Source organism: Chionomys nivalis, chromosome 2 (assembly GCF_950005125.1).
Source record: "Chionomys nivalis chromosome 2, mChiNiv1.1, whole genome shotgun sequence".
Classification (NCBI taxonomy): Eukaryota; Metazoa; Chordata; class Mammalia; order Rodentia; family Cricetidae; genus Chionomys; species Chionomys nivalis.
Window position 1 is genome coordinate 72,781,294 of NC_080087.1, and position 18,915 is coordinate 72,800,208.

General features: G+C 44.8%; 1 protein-coding gene across 1 annotated transcript in view; it reads right to left on the reverse strand.

Moving 5' to 3' along the window:
• Window positions 1-18,915, reverse strand: part of Nlrp8 (NLR family pyrin domain containing 8) — a 28,342-nt gene extending 9,427 nt beyond the window's left edge. The window contains 6 exon segments of the mRNA XM_057760719.1: window positions 2,470-2,622; window positions 3,628-3,792; window positions 9,331-9,501; window positions 11,932-13,522; window positions 15,732-15,806; window positions 18,546-18,915. Of these exon segments, the coding sequence (XP_057616702.1) occupies window positions 2,470-2,622; window positions 3,628-3,792; window positions 9,331-9,501; window positions 11,932-13,522; window positions 15,732-15,806; window positions 18,546-18,915 (2,525 nt within the window).

The window sequence follows — 18,915 nt, forward strand, 5'->3', positions numbered from 1 at the left end:
CCTGAGCTTTCCTCCTAGAAGCAGAAAGCTTCTTACGGCTCTGTCACCAGCTCTTAGGATTTCCAGGTTTTGTGGAAGAGAGGATAACAGATTGAAGGAATAACGGGGTCAGGAAAACTGTATGACAGAGAGGGAAATAGAGAGAGGGCTCAGTAAGTCAAGCACACTGGCTGGTCTTCCCGAAGACCTAAGTTTGGTTCCTAGCACCCACATGGTGGCTCACAACCATTAACTCCACATCCAGGGAATTCACTGCTGCTTTCTGACATGCATGGTGCATGCAGACATATATGCAGGCAAACACTCAAGCATGTAAAATAAAACTAAGCAAATCTTTACAAAGAGGACAGCAAAGGTGACCGACTCAATGAGAGTTGACCCAGGAAGAGACACAATTCCAGACATTAGAAATGGAAAGACATGCCAAGTGCAGAGATCAGGGCTAACACGACGAATAGCAAGAGCATCAGGCCAATGCGATGGTTGGGAGGCAAAGGTTCTTGCTGTCAAGCTCAATTAGTTGAGTTAGACTTTGGAATCAGCATAGTGTTGGGAGAGAACTGACTCTTGCAAGTTGTTGCCAAACCTTCATGTGTGCCATGATATGCGTGTGCGTGGGTACATACATATGCATTGGAAATACACATATAAAAATAATTGAAAATAAGATCATTCAGAAAAATGACAGAAATATCAATTAAAACAATAAAGTGCCATTTGCTGCTCAACAGGTTGACAAAACCTGACTAGAGTCAACTGAGAATTTCAAGTCCTGGGAACTTTGCTATGCATTGACGATAGGACTGGAAATGGGCATAGCCAGCCAAAAAACCTTGCAGACTGAAGACAAGCCCTCGTCAACTCTGAAATTCTGCTTCTAAAATGTCCATTTAAAACCTGCTTGTTGGAGCCAGGCTTTTAATCCCAGCACTCAGGAGGCAGAGGCAGGCGGATCTCTGTGAGTTCGAGGCCAGCTTGGTCTACAAGAGCTAGTTTAAGGATAGGCTCCAAAGCTACAGAAAAACCCAGTTTCGAAAAACCAAACCAACCAACCAAACAAACAAACAAAAACGGCAAACCAAAAAACCCCAAACCCAAAAACCTACTGATTAAAAAGGAAGGACAGCAGATGCCACCGTCTATGTAAAATGTTAGATAATAGAAACCCGTGTGTCTGTGTGCCATCCTGTTTAAGGATAAGTGTGTATAGTTCTGCCATGGAGTTAAAAGATTCTAGCCTGTTCAGTTGTATTCAAGACAGTTGATAGGCACAGAGAGGGGAGAACACAGTAATGATAATACTGTTACGTTCATTGGATGGAGGACACACAGAGCTCATAATGATATGGTCTAGGGTATTAGGTATAAGTATATACCTGTCTCAGGGGTTCTATCACCCTGAAGAAACACCATGATCACGGCAAGCATTTAATTGGGGCTGGCTTATAGTTCAGAGGTTCGGCCAATTATCATCATGTTGGGGAGCACAGCAGTGTGCAGGCAGTTATGGTACTGGAGAAGGAGCTGAGAGTTCTGCATCTTGATCCACAGCAGGAAACAACTGGCTTGAACTTCTGAGACCTCAAAGCTAGTGACACACCTCCTCCATCAAAGCCACATCTATTCTAACAATGCCACACTCCCTATTGGCCTATGGGGGACATTTTATTCAAACCACTGCAATACCCTTAAAAGATTAATTTTATTTTTAAATTATGCATATATGTCTGCATGGAGGGGATGTGTACAAGAGTTCAGGTGACCATACTGGCCAGAAAAGGTTATTTGATCCTCTGGAGTTGGAGTTAAAGGCTCTTCTACATTGGTAGCTAGAGGCTGATCTTGGCTCTTCTGCTAGAATGGCAAGTTCTCTTAACTGTTGAGCCCTATAATCAACAGGGTAGGTTTCTATCACTTTGATAAATTCCTGTATCCAAAAGCAACTTGGGGAGGGAAGGGCTTATTTCACCTTATACCCTCCAGCCCATCATCCAGGCAAGTCAGGGAGGGAACACAAAGCATGTTGGAATGTTGCTTACTGGCTTGCTTCCCATGGCTTGTTCAGTCTGCTTTCTTATAGATCCCAGGACCATCTGCTCAGGGTTGGGCATAGTGGAGTGGGATCACACATCAATCACTAATCAAGAAAGTGCCCTACAGACTTGCCTATGGAACAATCTGATGAGGGCATTTTTTTTCTTCCCGGAGATGTCTAGATTTGTGTCAAGTTGACAAAATCAGCCAGCACAGGTATTCCTTATCTTGTGCTCCCTCCCTCTGCCACACTTCTTCAATTCTCATGAACGCTCATTTGTATTCCCACACAATCGCATCAACCATAAGACTTAAATAAGATTTAAACATAAGACCTGTTAAATACATCTACCTTCTACCATTGTGGCACAGGATTTCTTTAGGGATGCCCTGGAGCTACCAACTGATAACAACAGGAAGAGAATTTAAACTTACATCAGTTCTCTGAGGTAACTCAGCAGCAGGTACTTCACCCCAAAAATATTTGGGGGGCCTCCTGTCAGTAGCACAGCCTTCAGGTGTGTGTTCCTTTGAAGAGTGCTGGTAAGCAGAATCCAGTCTCTAAAGGTGGCCTCACAGTTCTTCAACCTAGAGATGACACATAGAGATGGCAAGCCTTACTCCTGAAGGAAATGGTACTCCCAAAGACCCTTCCCTCTACCTCAGATTCTTCTTCAAGGAAGGATAACTCTAGAAGTTAGTTCTAGCGACTCAGCCGTAAACTGGAGGAGACTCCAACCAGCCGAGCAGCCTGGAAGGGAACTCTCTAGAGCACTGAGTTCCTAGGAGCTGTGCAGTGAGGTCTAAGGTGCCAGTTTCTGTGAGCCCATGCAAGGTGGGCTTTCAGTGATAAAACTGGCTTTGAGACGTCTTGCTCCTGTAAGCAGCCCCTCACCTACACAACTGTAAGTAACTCCGATAAGCTCATTGGCTCACTGAGTTGGACTTCAGTGCTATTGTTATTTTGGTTTGCTGTCAGTTTCCTGTTTGGGGTAAATGGACATTTGTTCATCACTACCAGGAGCAGGGTCATATAGCAGAGGAGCCAAGGAGGAAATGTGCAGAAAGCATATTACATGCTATGTGAAAATGTAGAATCCAGCATCGTGGACAGCAAATGCATGTCAGTAAGAACTTAGGAAAAGAAGTCAGAGAGATGCCACAGTGGTTAAGAGCACTGCCTGCTCTTGCACAGAACCTGGGTTCAGTTCCCAGCACCCACATGGCTCACTACCATCTGTAACTGTAGTGCCAAGAGAGCTGATGCCCTCTTCTGGTTCCTAAGGGTACTGCCTGCGGTGCACATATACATATGCAGATAAAACATCCAAACACATAAGCAAATCTAAACATTTTTTACAAAAGAAAAAAATCTAATAATATGCAAAAAATGAACAACAGAGCTAATGTGAGCCAGTGATTCCATTTCTGGGCATTATCCAAAGTAAATCTCATCAGATTATACTGTCAAAGTTGAATAAAGCTAACAGTAGCTGGACATGAGGAAGCCAAGCTGGCACAGAGCACCTGACCATTCATTCTGCAGAGACCACTTATCCATGTGCTACCACTAATTCCAGCCTCTGCCTTTACCTTACACACTGCAGAAGACACCGGGGTGATTTCGGTGCTATACACAGGGATTTCAGGGCCTCCTCCCCCAGGTTTGTGTGCTCTGCTCCCAGCTGTCTCAGATGCTAGTTTTCACTCAAAACACGGAATAAGTTTTTATGCAACATGCGACTCACATGCCTCAAACTGGATGACGAAGCAGTACCCCGTTACCAAGGGACTTCAGTGATCTTCGTGTGTGTGTGTGTGTGTGTGTGTGTGCAGCACTGGATGCCTCCCTCAATTACTCTCTACCTTATTTTCATAAAGATTTTATTTTCAATCATGTAAGAATGTGTGTGGTTATGGGTACGTTCATGCAGGGATCCCAGGAGGCCACCAGGGAGCATCGGATTCTCCATGCAGCTAGAGCTCCTGGCACTGTGAGTCACCAGTGTGGGTGCTGACAACTGAACTTCAGTCCTCTGCGAGAAGCAAGCATTCTTAACTGCTGACCCACTGCTCCAGCCCTTCTAACTGATTTGTTTCTTTGTTTTTGTTTTGGACTTTTTTTCCAGACAGAGTTTTTCTGTGTAGCCCTGGCTGTCTTGGAACTCACTCTGTAGACCAGGCTGGTCTCAGATTCACAGAGATCCACCTGCCATTGCCTCCTGAGTGCTGGGATTTCAGAGGTGCATCACCACCACCCAGCCTAACTTTTTTTTTTTTTTTTTTTTGAGACAGTGTCTTTCATCGAACCTAGAGTTCACCAGTTGGTGCAGACAGACTGGTCATTGAGCTCCAAGGATCTCTGGGATTATTTTTTAATACTAATAATAATATATAATAATCCTACGGGTGCCAGGGATTTGAACTCAGGTAGTCATGCTTTCAGGATAGGCACGTTACAGACAGATCTCTCTCCCCAGTCCCCTCCTATACCATTTCTGTGGTCATCAGACCCAAAAACATGCCAGCTGATGCGACAGGAAGGGTCTTGGGAGGCAAACAGGTGATTTAGAACAGAGTCACTTAAGACCGGCACAAAGGCAGTCACTCAGTGCCGTGACTGAAAACGGTGAGCAGGAACGAATGAGCAGCTTAGAGAAAGCATGTAAGATGCTTCCTGCACCTGTTCTCATCTCTTCCTCCAACCTCCTCAGTGGGAGAACCTTGCATAAGTTGTTCAGTGAGCATGGGACATTTTCTCCTTGTGATACGTGTGCAAATTGACCTATGTGATCCCAGCAAAGCACCCAGCATCCTTTTGTGTGTTTGCCTGTGTGAGCACCTGTGTATGGAGGCCAGAGATTGATGCTGAGTGGTGTCCTTGATCATGATCCATTTTTTTTTTCAGACAGGGTTTCTCTGTGTAGCCCTGGCTGTCCTGGAACTCATTCTGTAGACCAGGCTGGTCTCGGACTCATAGAGATCGGCATGTCTCTGCCTCCCTCAGTGCTGGTATTAAAGGTGTGCGCCATCACTGCCTGGTGCCATATTTTTGAAACATAGAACCCTTTACTAAGCCTGGAGTTTACTGATTGGCTAGATTAGCTTCCCAGAGGGCCTAGTGAACCTTTTTGTCTTGCTTCTGTTTTCCAGTGCTGGGATTATAGGCATGCCTGGCCCTGCCTGTTTTTTATGTCAGAGCTGGGACTCGGAACTGAGATCTTTGTGGTTGTGTAGCTAACACTTTCCTGACTGAGCCAGCTCCCCAGCTCCCCAGCTCCCCAACTCCCTCAGCATCCTTCTTGTGCTATGGTAGGCACTTAGTTCATGGGAGCCAATAATAGCGATTGTAACAGAAGAAAAGGCAGATACTGGCCAAGGCCTACGTGAGGCTTAATGTTTTATTTTAAGGAAGAATCAGTGGTTTGTTTATATGATAAATGATTAGTTTTCTGGATCTTAAAATCAGCAGGGATTGGGTGTACAGTTTAACAGATAAAAGAACTGGCTATGGGGTTAGGTCTTTTTGATTAAAAAATACTCTTTGTGTGTGTATGTGTGTATGCCGACAGAGGCCAAAAGGGGGTGTTGGATTCTCAGGAGCAAGAGTGACAGCCTGTTTTGAGGGCTCAACACGGGTGTTGGAAATCAAACTCAGGTCCTTTGCAAGAGCAGCAAGTACTCTTAACCATTGCGTCTTCTCTTCAACCCCAGAGTTAGATTTTTTTTAAAAATTTTATTCTTAGAGACAAGGTCTCATAAATCTCAGGTTGGCCTTGAACTTACTATGTAGTCAAAAATGACTTTTAACTCCTCCTCCTCCTGCTGATACCCTCCAAGTGCTACAATTACAGTGTGTGCTGCCCAGTCTTGAGTGTGTGCAGAGTTTGCTGCCCAATCTTGAGTGTGTGCAGTGCATGCTGCCCAGTCTTGAGTGTGTGCAGCTCTAATACAGTTCTCGATACCCATAGCTCTGCAACTCCACGCCTTGTCTTTTATTTTCATCCGTGAAATGGGGTTCCAATTTAGTGTAGTTGTGAGTTTTAGGAGTGCTCCAGACAGGCAGGAACTATGCCATAAAACTTGGCTGCTACAGTTTGTGTGAGTGAGGGCTGATGTGATTGTTCAGTAAAGGCGCTTGCTGCCAAACTTGATGAGCTGAGTTTGAACCCAGATCAGAGATGGGGAAGGAGAGAACTGTCTTCAACAGGCTGCTCTCTGTCCTCCATATGTGCACATGCATGTGCACACTTACACACACACATATCTTGCACATACACACACTCTCTAACACATGCACACACACAGCATAGTTTGTATGACTGAAAATGAAGTCATGGTGATGCTCCTGCCCATTTCCCTGGTTGTCTATGTATGGATTTATATAGGATGAAATGAAAGATGAAACTTTGGGGGCCAGGGATACATTTCCCATTATAACAGCTTGCTAAGCTGTAACCATGATCTATTTCATCCTATCTCCTCCTCTGGGACGATCTCATGCTTGCCAGTGCAGCTCCTTGGCGACCACATGCGGGCAGCTGCGGCTGCTGGTGCAGAAAAGGCAGGGTGTAGGGATGGGAGATGAGCTCTTCAACTGCTAGGGGGCAGCAGTGTTCTCTAAAGCTTATGGGTAGTTGATCTCAGACTTGAAATTCTTCATTTGTGTGTGTGCATGTGGGTGTGTTGTGACAGTAAATGCACATAAGGGTGTGCTCACAGAGGACAGAAGGGGCACTGGCCTCTCTGGAGCTAGTGTTACAGGCATAACAAGTTCTAGAATGATACACTCCTTCTCTTGGGCATGGTTCTGAGGGCTCTACTGTGTAACTATTTTAACCTTCTCATCGTTATATCATTATTAGCCTTGAAAATGCATTACTATTATTAAAATGTATATAATAGCAGTAGTAGTAGTAGTAGTAATTTTTGTTTTTTGAGGTAGGATCTCACTCCCCTGGCTGGTCTGTAATTGATCATGCAGAACAGGCTGGCCTCTAGCCAATAGAGATCCACCTGCCTATACATCTTGAATGCTGAAATTAAAAGTATGTACTACCACACCTAGCTTTTGTTATTATTTTATTATTATGATGTATGTTTGCATTCATGTGTGTTGAGAGTGCCAGTGTGTGCATGCTTGTGTTGAGTGTGTGAGTCTGTGTGCATGCTTGTGTTGAGTATGTGTGTGTTGAATGTGTGTGCTTATGTGTTGAGCATTTGTGTGTGGTGCCTGTGTGTTGAGTGTGTGTGTGTTGAGTGAGTGTGTGATGCATGTATGCACAAATGCAGGTACCCACAGAGGCCAGGAAAGGACATCTAATTCCTTGGTGCTGGAATTGTAAGTAGTTGTGAACTGTCTGATATGGGTTCTGGGGACTAAACTCAGGTCTTCTGTAAGATCAGTACAGCTCTTTCCTGTCACAAGCCCACAAGCCTATATAGTGAATGCACAGTGGACAGACCAATAGACAGATAGGTATATACGGGAATATACATACATACATACACACACACACACACATACACATCTATATATATGGAGTGTACAGACACTCCATACGGAGAACCCAATGGAAGAGCTTTGGGAACACTTATCTTTTGGATAAGTTGCTGTCAATTCTGTAAAAACAGAGTTGTGAAGCCTTGACTCTTCTCCCCTTCAAAATGGAATTCATTCCCAAAATACCTCAGCCTAGTAACTTCCTCCTGTACAGGCAATGGAGTGACTGGGCCTTAGAGTGATGACATTCACTTTTTGTTCTAAATAGTCAAATCTACATAAAGTCAACCCCCCACAATTACCTTTGCTAATAGATCACGTAGAAATTTCAAAAAGAGAGGAAGACAGGGTGCCCGCCCTTACTGACAAACAGGAGATTGGAGGGAGGGGAGTGGGTGAGTCCAGGGTTCAGGGATGAATGTCAGCTATTTCCCCAAGGATGCTGGCCCTTCCTGGGTGGTGTCACCTTTTCCTGGAGCTGCTTTGCCAGATTCTATTTGTTATTTTGTGATTCTGAAATGCATGTTGATGAAATTTTTTAAACTATTTAAAAACCAGGTGGATATCACCCCTTCTCTCTGTGTCTTCACCCAAAGAATAAAGAACATGCAGAGGTAACATGCTTGAGTTAATTTATTTACCCTGAGACCTTAGGAGACAGATTTTCACTTGCTGTACATGTCCTGCTCCGAGCCCTGAGGTGGTGCTGAGGCTGGTACTAAGACCCCTGACACTTCCCCACTGAGCCACTGCTCCAGCCCCCATTATCATCCTTTGATGGATGTGGGCACACTGGCACACAACAGAGTATATTAGCAGAAACCCAGTATTCCACTGTACCATCTGTGCCCTGGGCATTCATGGACCCAGTCACTGGCAAGATAGGAACTGATGTGACTTCTGGCTCCCGAGTATGTGGTTTCATTCACCCACCAGCTCAAATTCACTTTCTGAACACAGTAATCATCCCACCGAAAGCTGAACATGGCACACCCTTCATACATGAACGAGTGAAAAGAAATGGCACACGTACAACTGCAGGCTACTCAGCCTTCAAGAGGGGCGTCAGGGCTGGGGAGATGACCCAAGCATAAGACCTGAGTTCAGATCCCCAGCACTTGAATGGGAAGTAGGGTATTTATAACCCCAGTGCTTTAGAGAAAGAAACAGGAGGATCTCTGGGACTTTTGGCAAGCCAGTCTAGATGGAATGAGTGAGATCTATGTTCGGCAAGAGACCCTGCTTCAAAAAAGAGGGAGGAAACAAAAAAAGATTCACCATTGACCTCTGGTCTTCACATTCATATACACACACAAACACACTCACATATATACACATACACAATTTACGCATACAACAACAACAAAAGAAAATATGCATGAAAATGCTATAATGAATCACACTAAAAATATAAAGCATTGAGAGCCACTAAAAATGATGCAATTATGTAACAAAATAGCTCAGTGTGTGTATTTCTTGCCCATAGAGTGGGAAATAGAAGAAGGAATAAGGAAGTTAAATGAAAATAAATATTTCCACGGGCTTCCTTCCAGCCAGGAAGTATGTCATTGGGGGCGGACTTTAAGGTTTCATAGCCCAGACCCTCTTGTTCTCTTGCTCTTTCCTGTGTGTGTGGTTGAAATGTGGACACCCTTCTTCCTGCTCCTGTACTGTGCCCTTCCTCTATGTTGCCCAGTCTTCCCCAGCATGATGGGCTCCAGGCTGGCTTTGTGTCCGTGCATTTTGTTGCCATAGTAACAGAAGAGTAAACAAACATGGAATACAGTACTCACTGTAACCTTTGCACTTTACACTGGGGCTTCTGCAGGACAGTGGTGACTATCTGTATGAACAGGGCCTCCAGGACGCTGTCAGTCACCGTCAGCACTTCCAGGTCTTTGTTTGTTTCAAACACAGAGCAGATATCTTCCCACCAGCTGAAGATGATCTTATTCTCTCTCAGTCTGAGTGAAAGCAAGGAAAAAAAAAACAAAAACGACAAAAAAAAAAAAAAAAAGAAGGGTAAGGGCCCAAGGAAACTCAAGGAAAATTCGAGTTTAAAGTTGAATAAGCAGCCTGGGAGCCTGCAGGCCGCTCCAGTCGGGGAAGCAGGTAAGCTAACTGCAGACCTTTACCTCCCCTTCAGCTCCTCCAAAACCAGTTCCCCAGTCTTATCCACGGCTCCGTAGCAGACACCTGCTCCAGCCTCCTGCTCCAATTCTAAGTGGCTCAAACAGATCTCCCTCCAAACTCACCCGCTCCCGTTCAATGCTTCATGCCAGCTTCCAGCTCCAGCAGGCAGGCAGGCAGGCAGGCATTCTCAGGGACTCCGCAGACTACTCTGGCCAGCGAAGCCACCTCTCTCTCCATTCCTTCAAGTTCAAACCCCTAGTTTCATCCACAGCCCTAGAGCAGACCTGCCGTGACTCCGCCTCACTCTCTGCCCCCATTTCCAGAGGACCCACTTTCTCCCCACTGCTCCCTCACATGCTCCCCTTCCTTCCCTAACCCCATCCTTAAGCATCAGCTCCAGACACCTAGAAATGCATTCTACCTGGGACTCCCAGTGGCCACAGTGGCCCAGATGAATTTTCTACTAAGCAACACACAGCCACTATATTCTCCTAAGAACCCGAGAAAGCAACCAGAAACCAGGAACAAAACACCCACCTGATAAAGACAAGAACAGATATTAGCATCTAGAATTACAGTCTTCTCAACCCTAGATGCCTAGATGCCAGCATAAAAATACAACCGTAACAACCAAGACAGTATGTCTTCACCAGAGCCCAGCAAGCCCTGAATATTCTAACATGGCTAAAGAACAATCAAAAGATCTTAACACAGCCTGCCTGAAGATGGTGCTGATCTTTAAAGAAGAAATAAAAAGAAATTCCTTAAAGAAATCTACCAAAACACAAAAACACCATGGAAGGAGATGAATAAAACATTTTAAGGCCTGAAAATAGAAATAGAATCAATAAAAAAAATAGAACCAAGGAAAATCTAAAATAAAAACTATGGGAACTAATACAGGAACCCTAAAGGCATGCTTCACTGATGTGGGAAAGTCACATAAGTCAGCCAGGTGGCCAGGAGCCGGGTGGCAGGAAGCAGCCCGCTGCTCCTTCTACACTTCACCTAGAACACAAGAGATGGAAGACGGAATCACAGGCATTGAAGAGGCGACAGAAGAAATGAAGACATCAGTCAAAAATGCTAAATCTAAAAGAATTCTGTCACAAGGCATTCAGGAAAACTGGGACACTATGAAAAGAAAAATCTATGAATAACAGGGATAGAGAAAAGAGAAGAAACCAAGTCAAAGGCAAAGAAAATATGTTAAAAAAATCATAGAAGAAACTTTCCTAACCTAAAGAAAAAGATGATTATCAAGATACAAGAAACATATAGAGCACAAAATAGAATGTACCAGAAAAGAAAGTTTCTTGGCACATAAAGGAAAAAATGAGACACTCCAAGATAAAGCCAAATTTAAGCAATATCTATCTACAAATCTAGTTCTCCAGAAGGTGCTAGAAGGAACACTCCAACCTAAAGAGTTAACTACACCCCAAAAAACACAAGGAATAAATAATACCAGACCAACAAATGAAAAGAAGGGAAGTGTGTGTGTGTGCACACGCATACCTGCACACCCGCACACACACCCACACACCACACTACACCAAAATAAAAACAGGGATCAACAAACATTGCTCACTAATATTGTTGTGATCCAGCTGCCCTCATTCTCCCTGACCAGCAGGGGAACTTCCTTGTGGTCTGTAATTGACAAGGTTGTTTGTGTTCTTTCTGGCCGGTGAGTCTCCACAGAAGGAGTAGAGGTATAAAAGGTTGCTGGGCAAAATAAAGGTTGCTGTTCTTCTACCTGAAAAGAAGCCTCCGTGTCTCAATCCCTGCACACACCCCCCCTCCCCCCCGCCAGTCTCGGCTATCCAGGTTGCGCTGGCCGCAGCAGATATCTCTCATCATCAATGGCCTCCACCCATGCACCCTGGTAGGCATGCACCCATCTCTACATTCAATAAATAAAACATAATTTAAAAACTACCCAAGTAGCTGTAAAGGGTGTCTCAGAGAATTTGCTGCTCTTATAAAGGACCAAGTTTCGCTTCCCAGAATCCACATGTTGGTCCACAATCAACCCTAACCCCAGTTCCAGGGGATCCAGTGCTCTCTTTTGGCCTCTTAGGGCACCAGACACATGTGGTGCACAGACATACACGTAGGTAAAGCATTCACATGCACCCAATAAAACCTAAATGAAAACAGGACAATAACCACAAGATCAGAACTCAACTGCTTTCCGCATTCCCAGGAGGTAGAAACCCTAGAGCCCAGCAGGCTACTACCAAAGACTAAACACTCACTGAGTACTCTGGGTAGGATCTGCTGAGTCCGGCCGAAGGTCCTGGTAGAAGGCTCTCGACAGAGTCAGTTCTACTTTCTCTAAACCTCGGCAGTGCCTAAGACAAAATGCAGACAGCTGAAGGTCCTTCAGGCTCCTGAGTTTCAAAAAGACTTTCTGGTAGCTTTCCAGGGCACTGTAGACAAAGCTCTCCTCCCCGATTTCGGTCAGGCAGGGGAAGAGCTGGGAGCAGTCATAGCACCCATAGTCATTCAAATGGGTTATCACACTTATGGCCTTCAACTTGTTACCCAAGGCTATTCTGCACTTGAAGGACCTCATCACGATGCCAGCACATGCTTCATTTAAAAGACCAAATAAGAAAAGCCCCATCTGAGTCTCACAGTTTTCTCTGGATCGCGACATTGCGATCAGATCCTGGATGTTCACTTGGCTCAGTGGGTGATAATATATAATTCTTTGGGGGAAAAAGAGAACATAAAACAGGGCGCCAAAAAACTCCTGGAAGATAAACAAGGCAAACACGTAACGGTCTTCTTGGTCTTTTAGCTTTCGAAGAATGTTCACTTGAAGGAAAGTGTCTATGGTGGCCTCCTCCACCTTGACATGCTGAAAGTCCGTCTTATCAAACACACTCTTCAGGTCCCATACACCCTGGGCAGCCAGACGGCACACACCTTCCAATTGCTTTTGGTAATTACTGCCGGAAAGTTTCTTATATATGGTTGGGAACAGGGTAGCCAGATACAACATACACACAGATGTTGCATTTGGACAAGTCTCTGTGAGATTTACCATTTTCTGTATCAGTTTTCTTAGACAACGGCACACTATCCAGCACACCACAGGGACCCGACAAATGGACAAGAGAATGGTGTTTTTCATGGCGAAATCCACAACTTGATTCCTTATCATTCTGTCTCTGAAATATGACCTGAGATATTCGAGCGTTTCCGTCCTCCTAAATCCAGTCAGGATGACATGGGAGGGACGCTTGACTAAGACTTTAACTTCTCTCCAGGAGGTCGGTCTCACCATGATCAAGAGTGTGGCTTCTGGAAGCATCCTTTTGCTTAACAAGCTGCTCAGGAGAACAGCCCCAGGCAACTTCTGGTTCCAGTCTTCCATCAGATCAGCTGGTCTTGTGATGAGGGAAGATGTGAGCTCCTCAAAGCCATCCAACAGGAGCAGAAGTTGATCTGGTCTGGATAAAATCTTAGACACGAGAGCCTGAGACCTAAGCCCTTGGCCCCCAATCAGCTCCGAGAAGCTGCGCTCTCCCACCCAGTTCAGCTCCCGGCAGTGGAAATAGAAAGCAAACTTGAATTTGTGTGCATAGAACTCGTTTTGCGCCCACATCATCATCGTCTTTCTGGCCAGCGTTGTTTTTCCGATACCAGGAATTCCATGGATGACCACTATCTTAGGCTGTCTCCCCTGGGGACTCCTGGGTAGGAAGAGACATGGCAAGATTGCATCGTGGTTTCTCACATTGATGTACAAAAAGTCTGCTTGGTTTCCAGGCCAGATGGTGCTGTCCCACACAGGGAAGTTCTTTTCTGTCACGTGCTGTTTGTACTCCCGTATTTTATCTAGAATCATGAAGAAACACAGAAACTCCTTTAGAGTTGCTTAGAGCATTGGTTAAAAAAATACAGCTGTGTAAGTCTATGCCAGCCTTCATGGGATGTTTCAATTTCCTCTGGGAACCTGTCTTCCCACCCTCAAGCCCTTGAACTAGATTGTAAGTCACATAACACAGAGATACAGCCACATGGCTATTCTTGACAGTGTTGTTCACAATAGTTCCATGATGGAACCACCCAAGCTAGGGTCTAGCTACAGCAGGCATCTTAATTCATTCTTTCATTCCTCAGATTCTAGAGATATCTGAAAGAGGATTCTGGTAGGGGAAACAAAACAAAACAAATTACGTTAATGGGTAACAGATTCTCTCAATCAAATTGTATGAGGACATAGACACGGAGGGAACTAAGGGCCAAAGAAAAGCATCTGATAGAGGTAGTCAGGCTACCACAATCTGTGGTTTCTGCAATATATATTCAATTAGCTATTGATTGAAAATACTTTTGAAAGTTGCGTTTGTGCTGAACATGTACCTCCTTTTAAAGAATCAGCATTCCCAAACAATTCAACATAATGGTGATTGGCAGGTCTGGCAAGACAGCTCAGTGGGGACAGTCTCATGCTGCCAAAGGTGATGACCTGAGCGTGATACCTGGGAGAGAAGGGACGCCAGCAAATTGTCTTCTAACCTCCACATGCATGCTGCAGCATGCTCATGTGTGTGTGTGTGTGTGTGTGTGTGTGTCTGTGCCCACACACCACAACATAAATAAAAGAGAAACTCAATTAGTTATTTATAGAATTGACATTACAGTAGGTACCAAATGGGACATCTGAAGCACATTCCCTTATTCCAGGGCTCAGAGATCATTAAAGAAGATGAGGCAGAAGATTATAAGAGGAAGAGGTAGTGGATATCTGTAGGGGAAACATGTTTGCATGGTTATATCAGGGCCATTGCACTCATCTGCTCGCAAGAGACTGTGAGAGCACTCACAGGGCCTGCATGAGATCAAGCCAGCTCAAAATCTCAGCATGGAAGGGGGAGGGGCTCATAAAATCCCACCCCTAGTCGAGAACTATTGGCACCTGATGGCTGCTGGTGGAGGAGAGCCAATTTTCTTCGGGCGTGGCGCCCGAGACACACAGGCGTCTGCCTGTGTTCTGGTAGACGGCTCTTGTCTACCAGAGGATTTTTATTGCTGTGAAAAGATACCATGCCCATGGCAACTCTTCAATGGAAACCTTTAATTGAGGTGACTTGCTTACAGTTCAGAGGTTCAGTCCATTATCATAGGGATGGGGAGCACGGCAGCAATGCAGGCAGATGTGGTGCTGGAGCTGAGAGTCCTCTATCTGACTCAGAGGCAACAGGAAGTCGATCTGACTGTCATAATGAGTGAAGCTTGAGAAGAGAGACCGCCCCCACAGTGACACACTTCCTCCAACCAGGTCACACCTCCGATTAGTGCCACTCCCTTTGGGGGCCACTTTCTTTTAAGTCACCACAGCTCTCTAGCAATGGACATATCAGAAGCACTAAGTGTACCCAGTGAGTTTGAAAAACGAGCAACTGAAGTTGGGAGAGAAAAGTGACGTGAGGTTTGGGAGGACTGGAAGGGAGGTAGATCTGATAAGACCACAACACATGCGTGTATGAAATTCTCAAGCAGCAAGAAAAGAAACAATCAGCTGACAATTTTAAGTGCACGGGAGGGATGTGTGGAAGTTAAGTGCAGGTACTGTATCATTGCATATAAGAGACTTTAGCATCTGTGCATGCTGACAAACTCCCCTAAGATAGCGAGGTTTATTTATTTATTTTTTTTATTTTTTCAGCTAATACGTCCTTTTTTGTCCACTGGCCCCAATTTGAGGAGTTTTGATGGAAGCATTGGAAAATATACCCTTAAACCGGTGTTCTTTAAATTAGCTGGGAATGAAGGTGGCTACTGTCAATGGAGAGACTGTTCAGAATCAGCCTCTACAGAAGGCTGACCCATAAAGAAGGCAGAAAAGCATCTCTGATGATGGGTTTAGAGCTCCTGCATCCAGGTGGCCACGTGAGTCCACGAACACTATTTTTGCCTAAATTTTGATGAGTAGAAGAGAGACTACCCACTTTCACATACAGTGTACGCTGACGAGGCATCCGAGCTTCTGGCTCCAGCCCATACCCCACTTTCACCAGACTGGCACAGTGCTAGCACATACCGCATTCTTCTTTCGTCAGACTCAGCGGTGTTTTCCTTAGATAGGAGTCCATTGGTTCCAAGGTAGGAAGAAGGTCTGCAATGGATGAGAAAAGTGACTAGCCCATCAGAATGAACTCCCACAACAAGGTCTAATGGACATTATACTGGTAAACTGTCACGTGCGATTTAAGGTGACTGAGAAGTTGGCTCTGAAAGTGGGGTCCCTTTCTCTACATTTGAGACCTAAGCATATGTATGTCAGGTGCTCTCCAGTACCCTTTTTCTGTGGGAGGGGCTTTTTACTCTAATTCCATGACAGGGAGAGGATAAAGCAGCTCGAGAATAAACACGCTACGTCCTCAAGAAGAGCTAGAAGGTGAGTCCCATTCAACAGAAGTTTATTGTTTTTCCCAGGATATTAAAGTGTCCGCAGTGGGAAATAGAAGTCTGGAATTCAGCCATCGGTGGCTCAATTATGGAGAAAAGGCACCGGTATGAACCCCAGCTGACTGTGTTAACATCTCCAGTGGGTTTCTGCTGGATGTTGTAAGCTCCCGATTCGATGACATCATCTCTATCTATTACTATTTTTCTTTTTGCTTGGAAGCCTCACCCAAGCGGGTTCTCTGCTAGAGACTTGATTTCTGTCAGGAAGTCCAGCTGACTGCCTTTTTACTCATTAATATTTCCTAAGCACCTTATATACAATCTAAAGGTAGTTTTAAAAAATGAGAGGGGGTGGGAGGGCATGAGTTACAGCACAAGTGTGGAAGCCTTTTGAGAGTCAGGGTTCTCCCCTCTGTGTTATTTTTGAGGCAGGGTCTCTCTCTGTATCTCTGTATCTGTGCTGGATGCACCAGGCTATCTGGCTCAGAAGCTATTGTCCAATTCTCCCAGCTCTGCCTCCCAAGCTGCTGTAAGAATGGTGGGATTTCATATGGATGCCGCCACATTTACCTTTTATAAAAGTCTGGGTTCTGGAGGTCAAACTCAGGTTGTCAGGCTTACTCTGCAAGGGCATTTTCTGACCCCCCAAACCACTTCCCATCCCTGAAGACACAATGATTTTAGTGTGCCTATATCTTATCTATGACTTATCACATGAGTTCAGAAGTGGAATTTTCCACTTGTGGCATCATGTTGGTGACCCAAATGTTTCATATTCTCAAGCGTTTCATATGGGTTGTTGGGTTAGGATGGTCAGCCTAACCCAGTATGATATACACATTCTAGCTGGTGAGATGGCTGTGGGTACAGGTGCCCACATGGTGAGAGATCACTGACCCCCAAGTGTTGTCCTTTGACTACCCCTTGTGCATGAGCATGTGTTCACCCCACTTACAAATACAATAAAAACTGTACTAAGATAACCGAAGCACAGCACATACATCCATATATGTGCAATGCATGCACATATCTATGCATATGTATGAATGTGCACACACTATGTGTGTTTATATATGTAATATGCACACATATTTACAGTCATTGGGTTATCTACTACCCACAGCTGCTATGTTCTCTAGAATCACCATAAACACTGTGTTAGCCAGTACCATGGTTCCCATGAGAATTCAGAGTGAAGATTAATTTTTTGCTTTTTTGAGACAGGGTCTCAATGTAGCCCTGGCTGTCCTGGAACTTGCTACAAAGACCAGGCTGGCGCCAAACTCACAGAGAGCCATCTGCCTCTGATTCCCAGGTATTAGGATTAAAGACGTGTGCCACCACACTGAGCTTAGTAAGCTAGTTTCTTATGAGTTTCTGGTCACTATGTTTTCATCAATTGATTAAGATACAACATTGTTTTGCATATATCTTACATATATCATATTTAGAGGCATTTTATTCAGCATACTATTCAAATATATTTGCTCAATACATTGTATAAATGTTTTATCAGATATATTTCATTTGCTGTATTATATTTAGATCTCGGTGATTCATTAACACTGGACTCACTGACAACAATGTTACAAGTCATATCTCTTCAGTTCTCTGACATGAAGAATATCTTCACAAGAGCACAGTCACCTCGTGCTCAGGATCACTGGATGATTATACACTACCTTTTGAACAAGAAAATCAACTAAAGCACAGAGATGTGGTATAGCCTGGACTGGAGAGACTCGTGCATAGGACAGGAACTTAATGCATTGCCTCGCATGAGCTCAGCTGGGAACCATAGCTCAGCTTGCTGCTCTGCTCAGGTCTGCGAATGACCCAGAATCCTCGTCTTTTGAGATAGGGTCGCATGTATTTATGACCTGAGACTCACAATGTAGCCAAAGATGAATTACACATCTCATCTTCTTGAGCCACCTCCCTAGTGCTGGGATTGCAGATGTGCACCACCCCATCTGGCACATGTGGTCCTAGAGATTGTCCATGCTGTGCACGCCCTCCACCAACTGAACTATACCCTAAGTTTTCGGTGTTTTTAATCACAGACTATCTCTTATAAATAGTATCTGGTTAAGGTTTTAAAAAGATGAAATATAGGGGAAAGAGAGATGGCTCAGTGGTTAAGAGCACTTACTGCTCTTGCAGAGGACCTGGGTTCAGTTCCTAGCACCCACACTGGCTCCCCACAACTGCCTGTAACTCTATATCGAATGCCCACTTCTGGCCTGTGTGGGCCCCCACACACATGTACATGTGTACATGCACACACATGACAGAAAAATGAAAGTCTTAAAAATTTACAAAGGCAACAAAGTAGATTTTGCCGGGAGGTTCGACCCACCGTCTGACTTCACTCTGTTTTCCTTTGCAGGCAGCCACTCTCTAGTTCCTCAGCCTCTGCCCATCTGTGTGCTGTACCATCACTTACCCTCTAACTCTTTCTGTAGCAGGGAATAAATCCTTCTCTGGTTCATTTTCTCGAGGATTTCACGAGCCACATTCCAGGCCAGTGCTCCAGGCAGGTACTCTACTAAGAGATGAACCGTCTCTGCCCAGTTGGCTCTGTTTAGCTGCTGCCAGGTGATGCCGAGAGAGTCCGGCAGGAGCTTCTTTTCCATCAACAGCTCCTTGAACGTTTTTAAGTCCGTCTTGCTTAAATAACTCATGTACACCATGACCCCATTAGCACACGGGGAGTCAAGGGAGTGAGTGTGTGTCCAAGTTTGGGTAGAAGTCAGATCGCTAGAGTTGGAAGGGGGGTTGAGGTGCAGGCAGGATCTCTGATTTACCTCACTCAT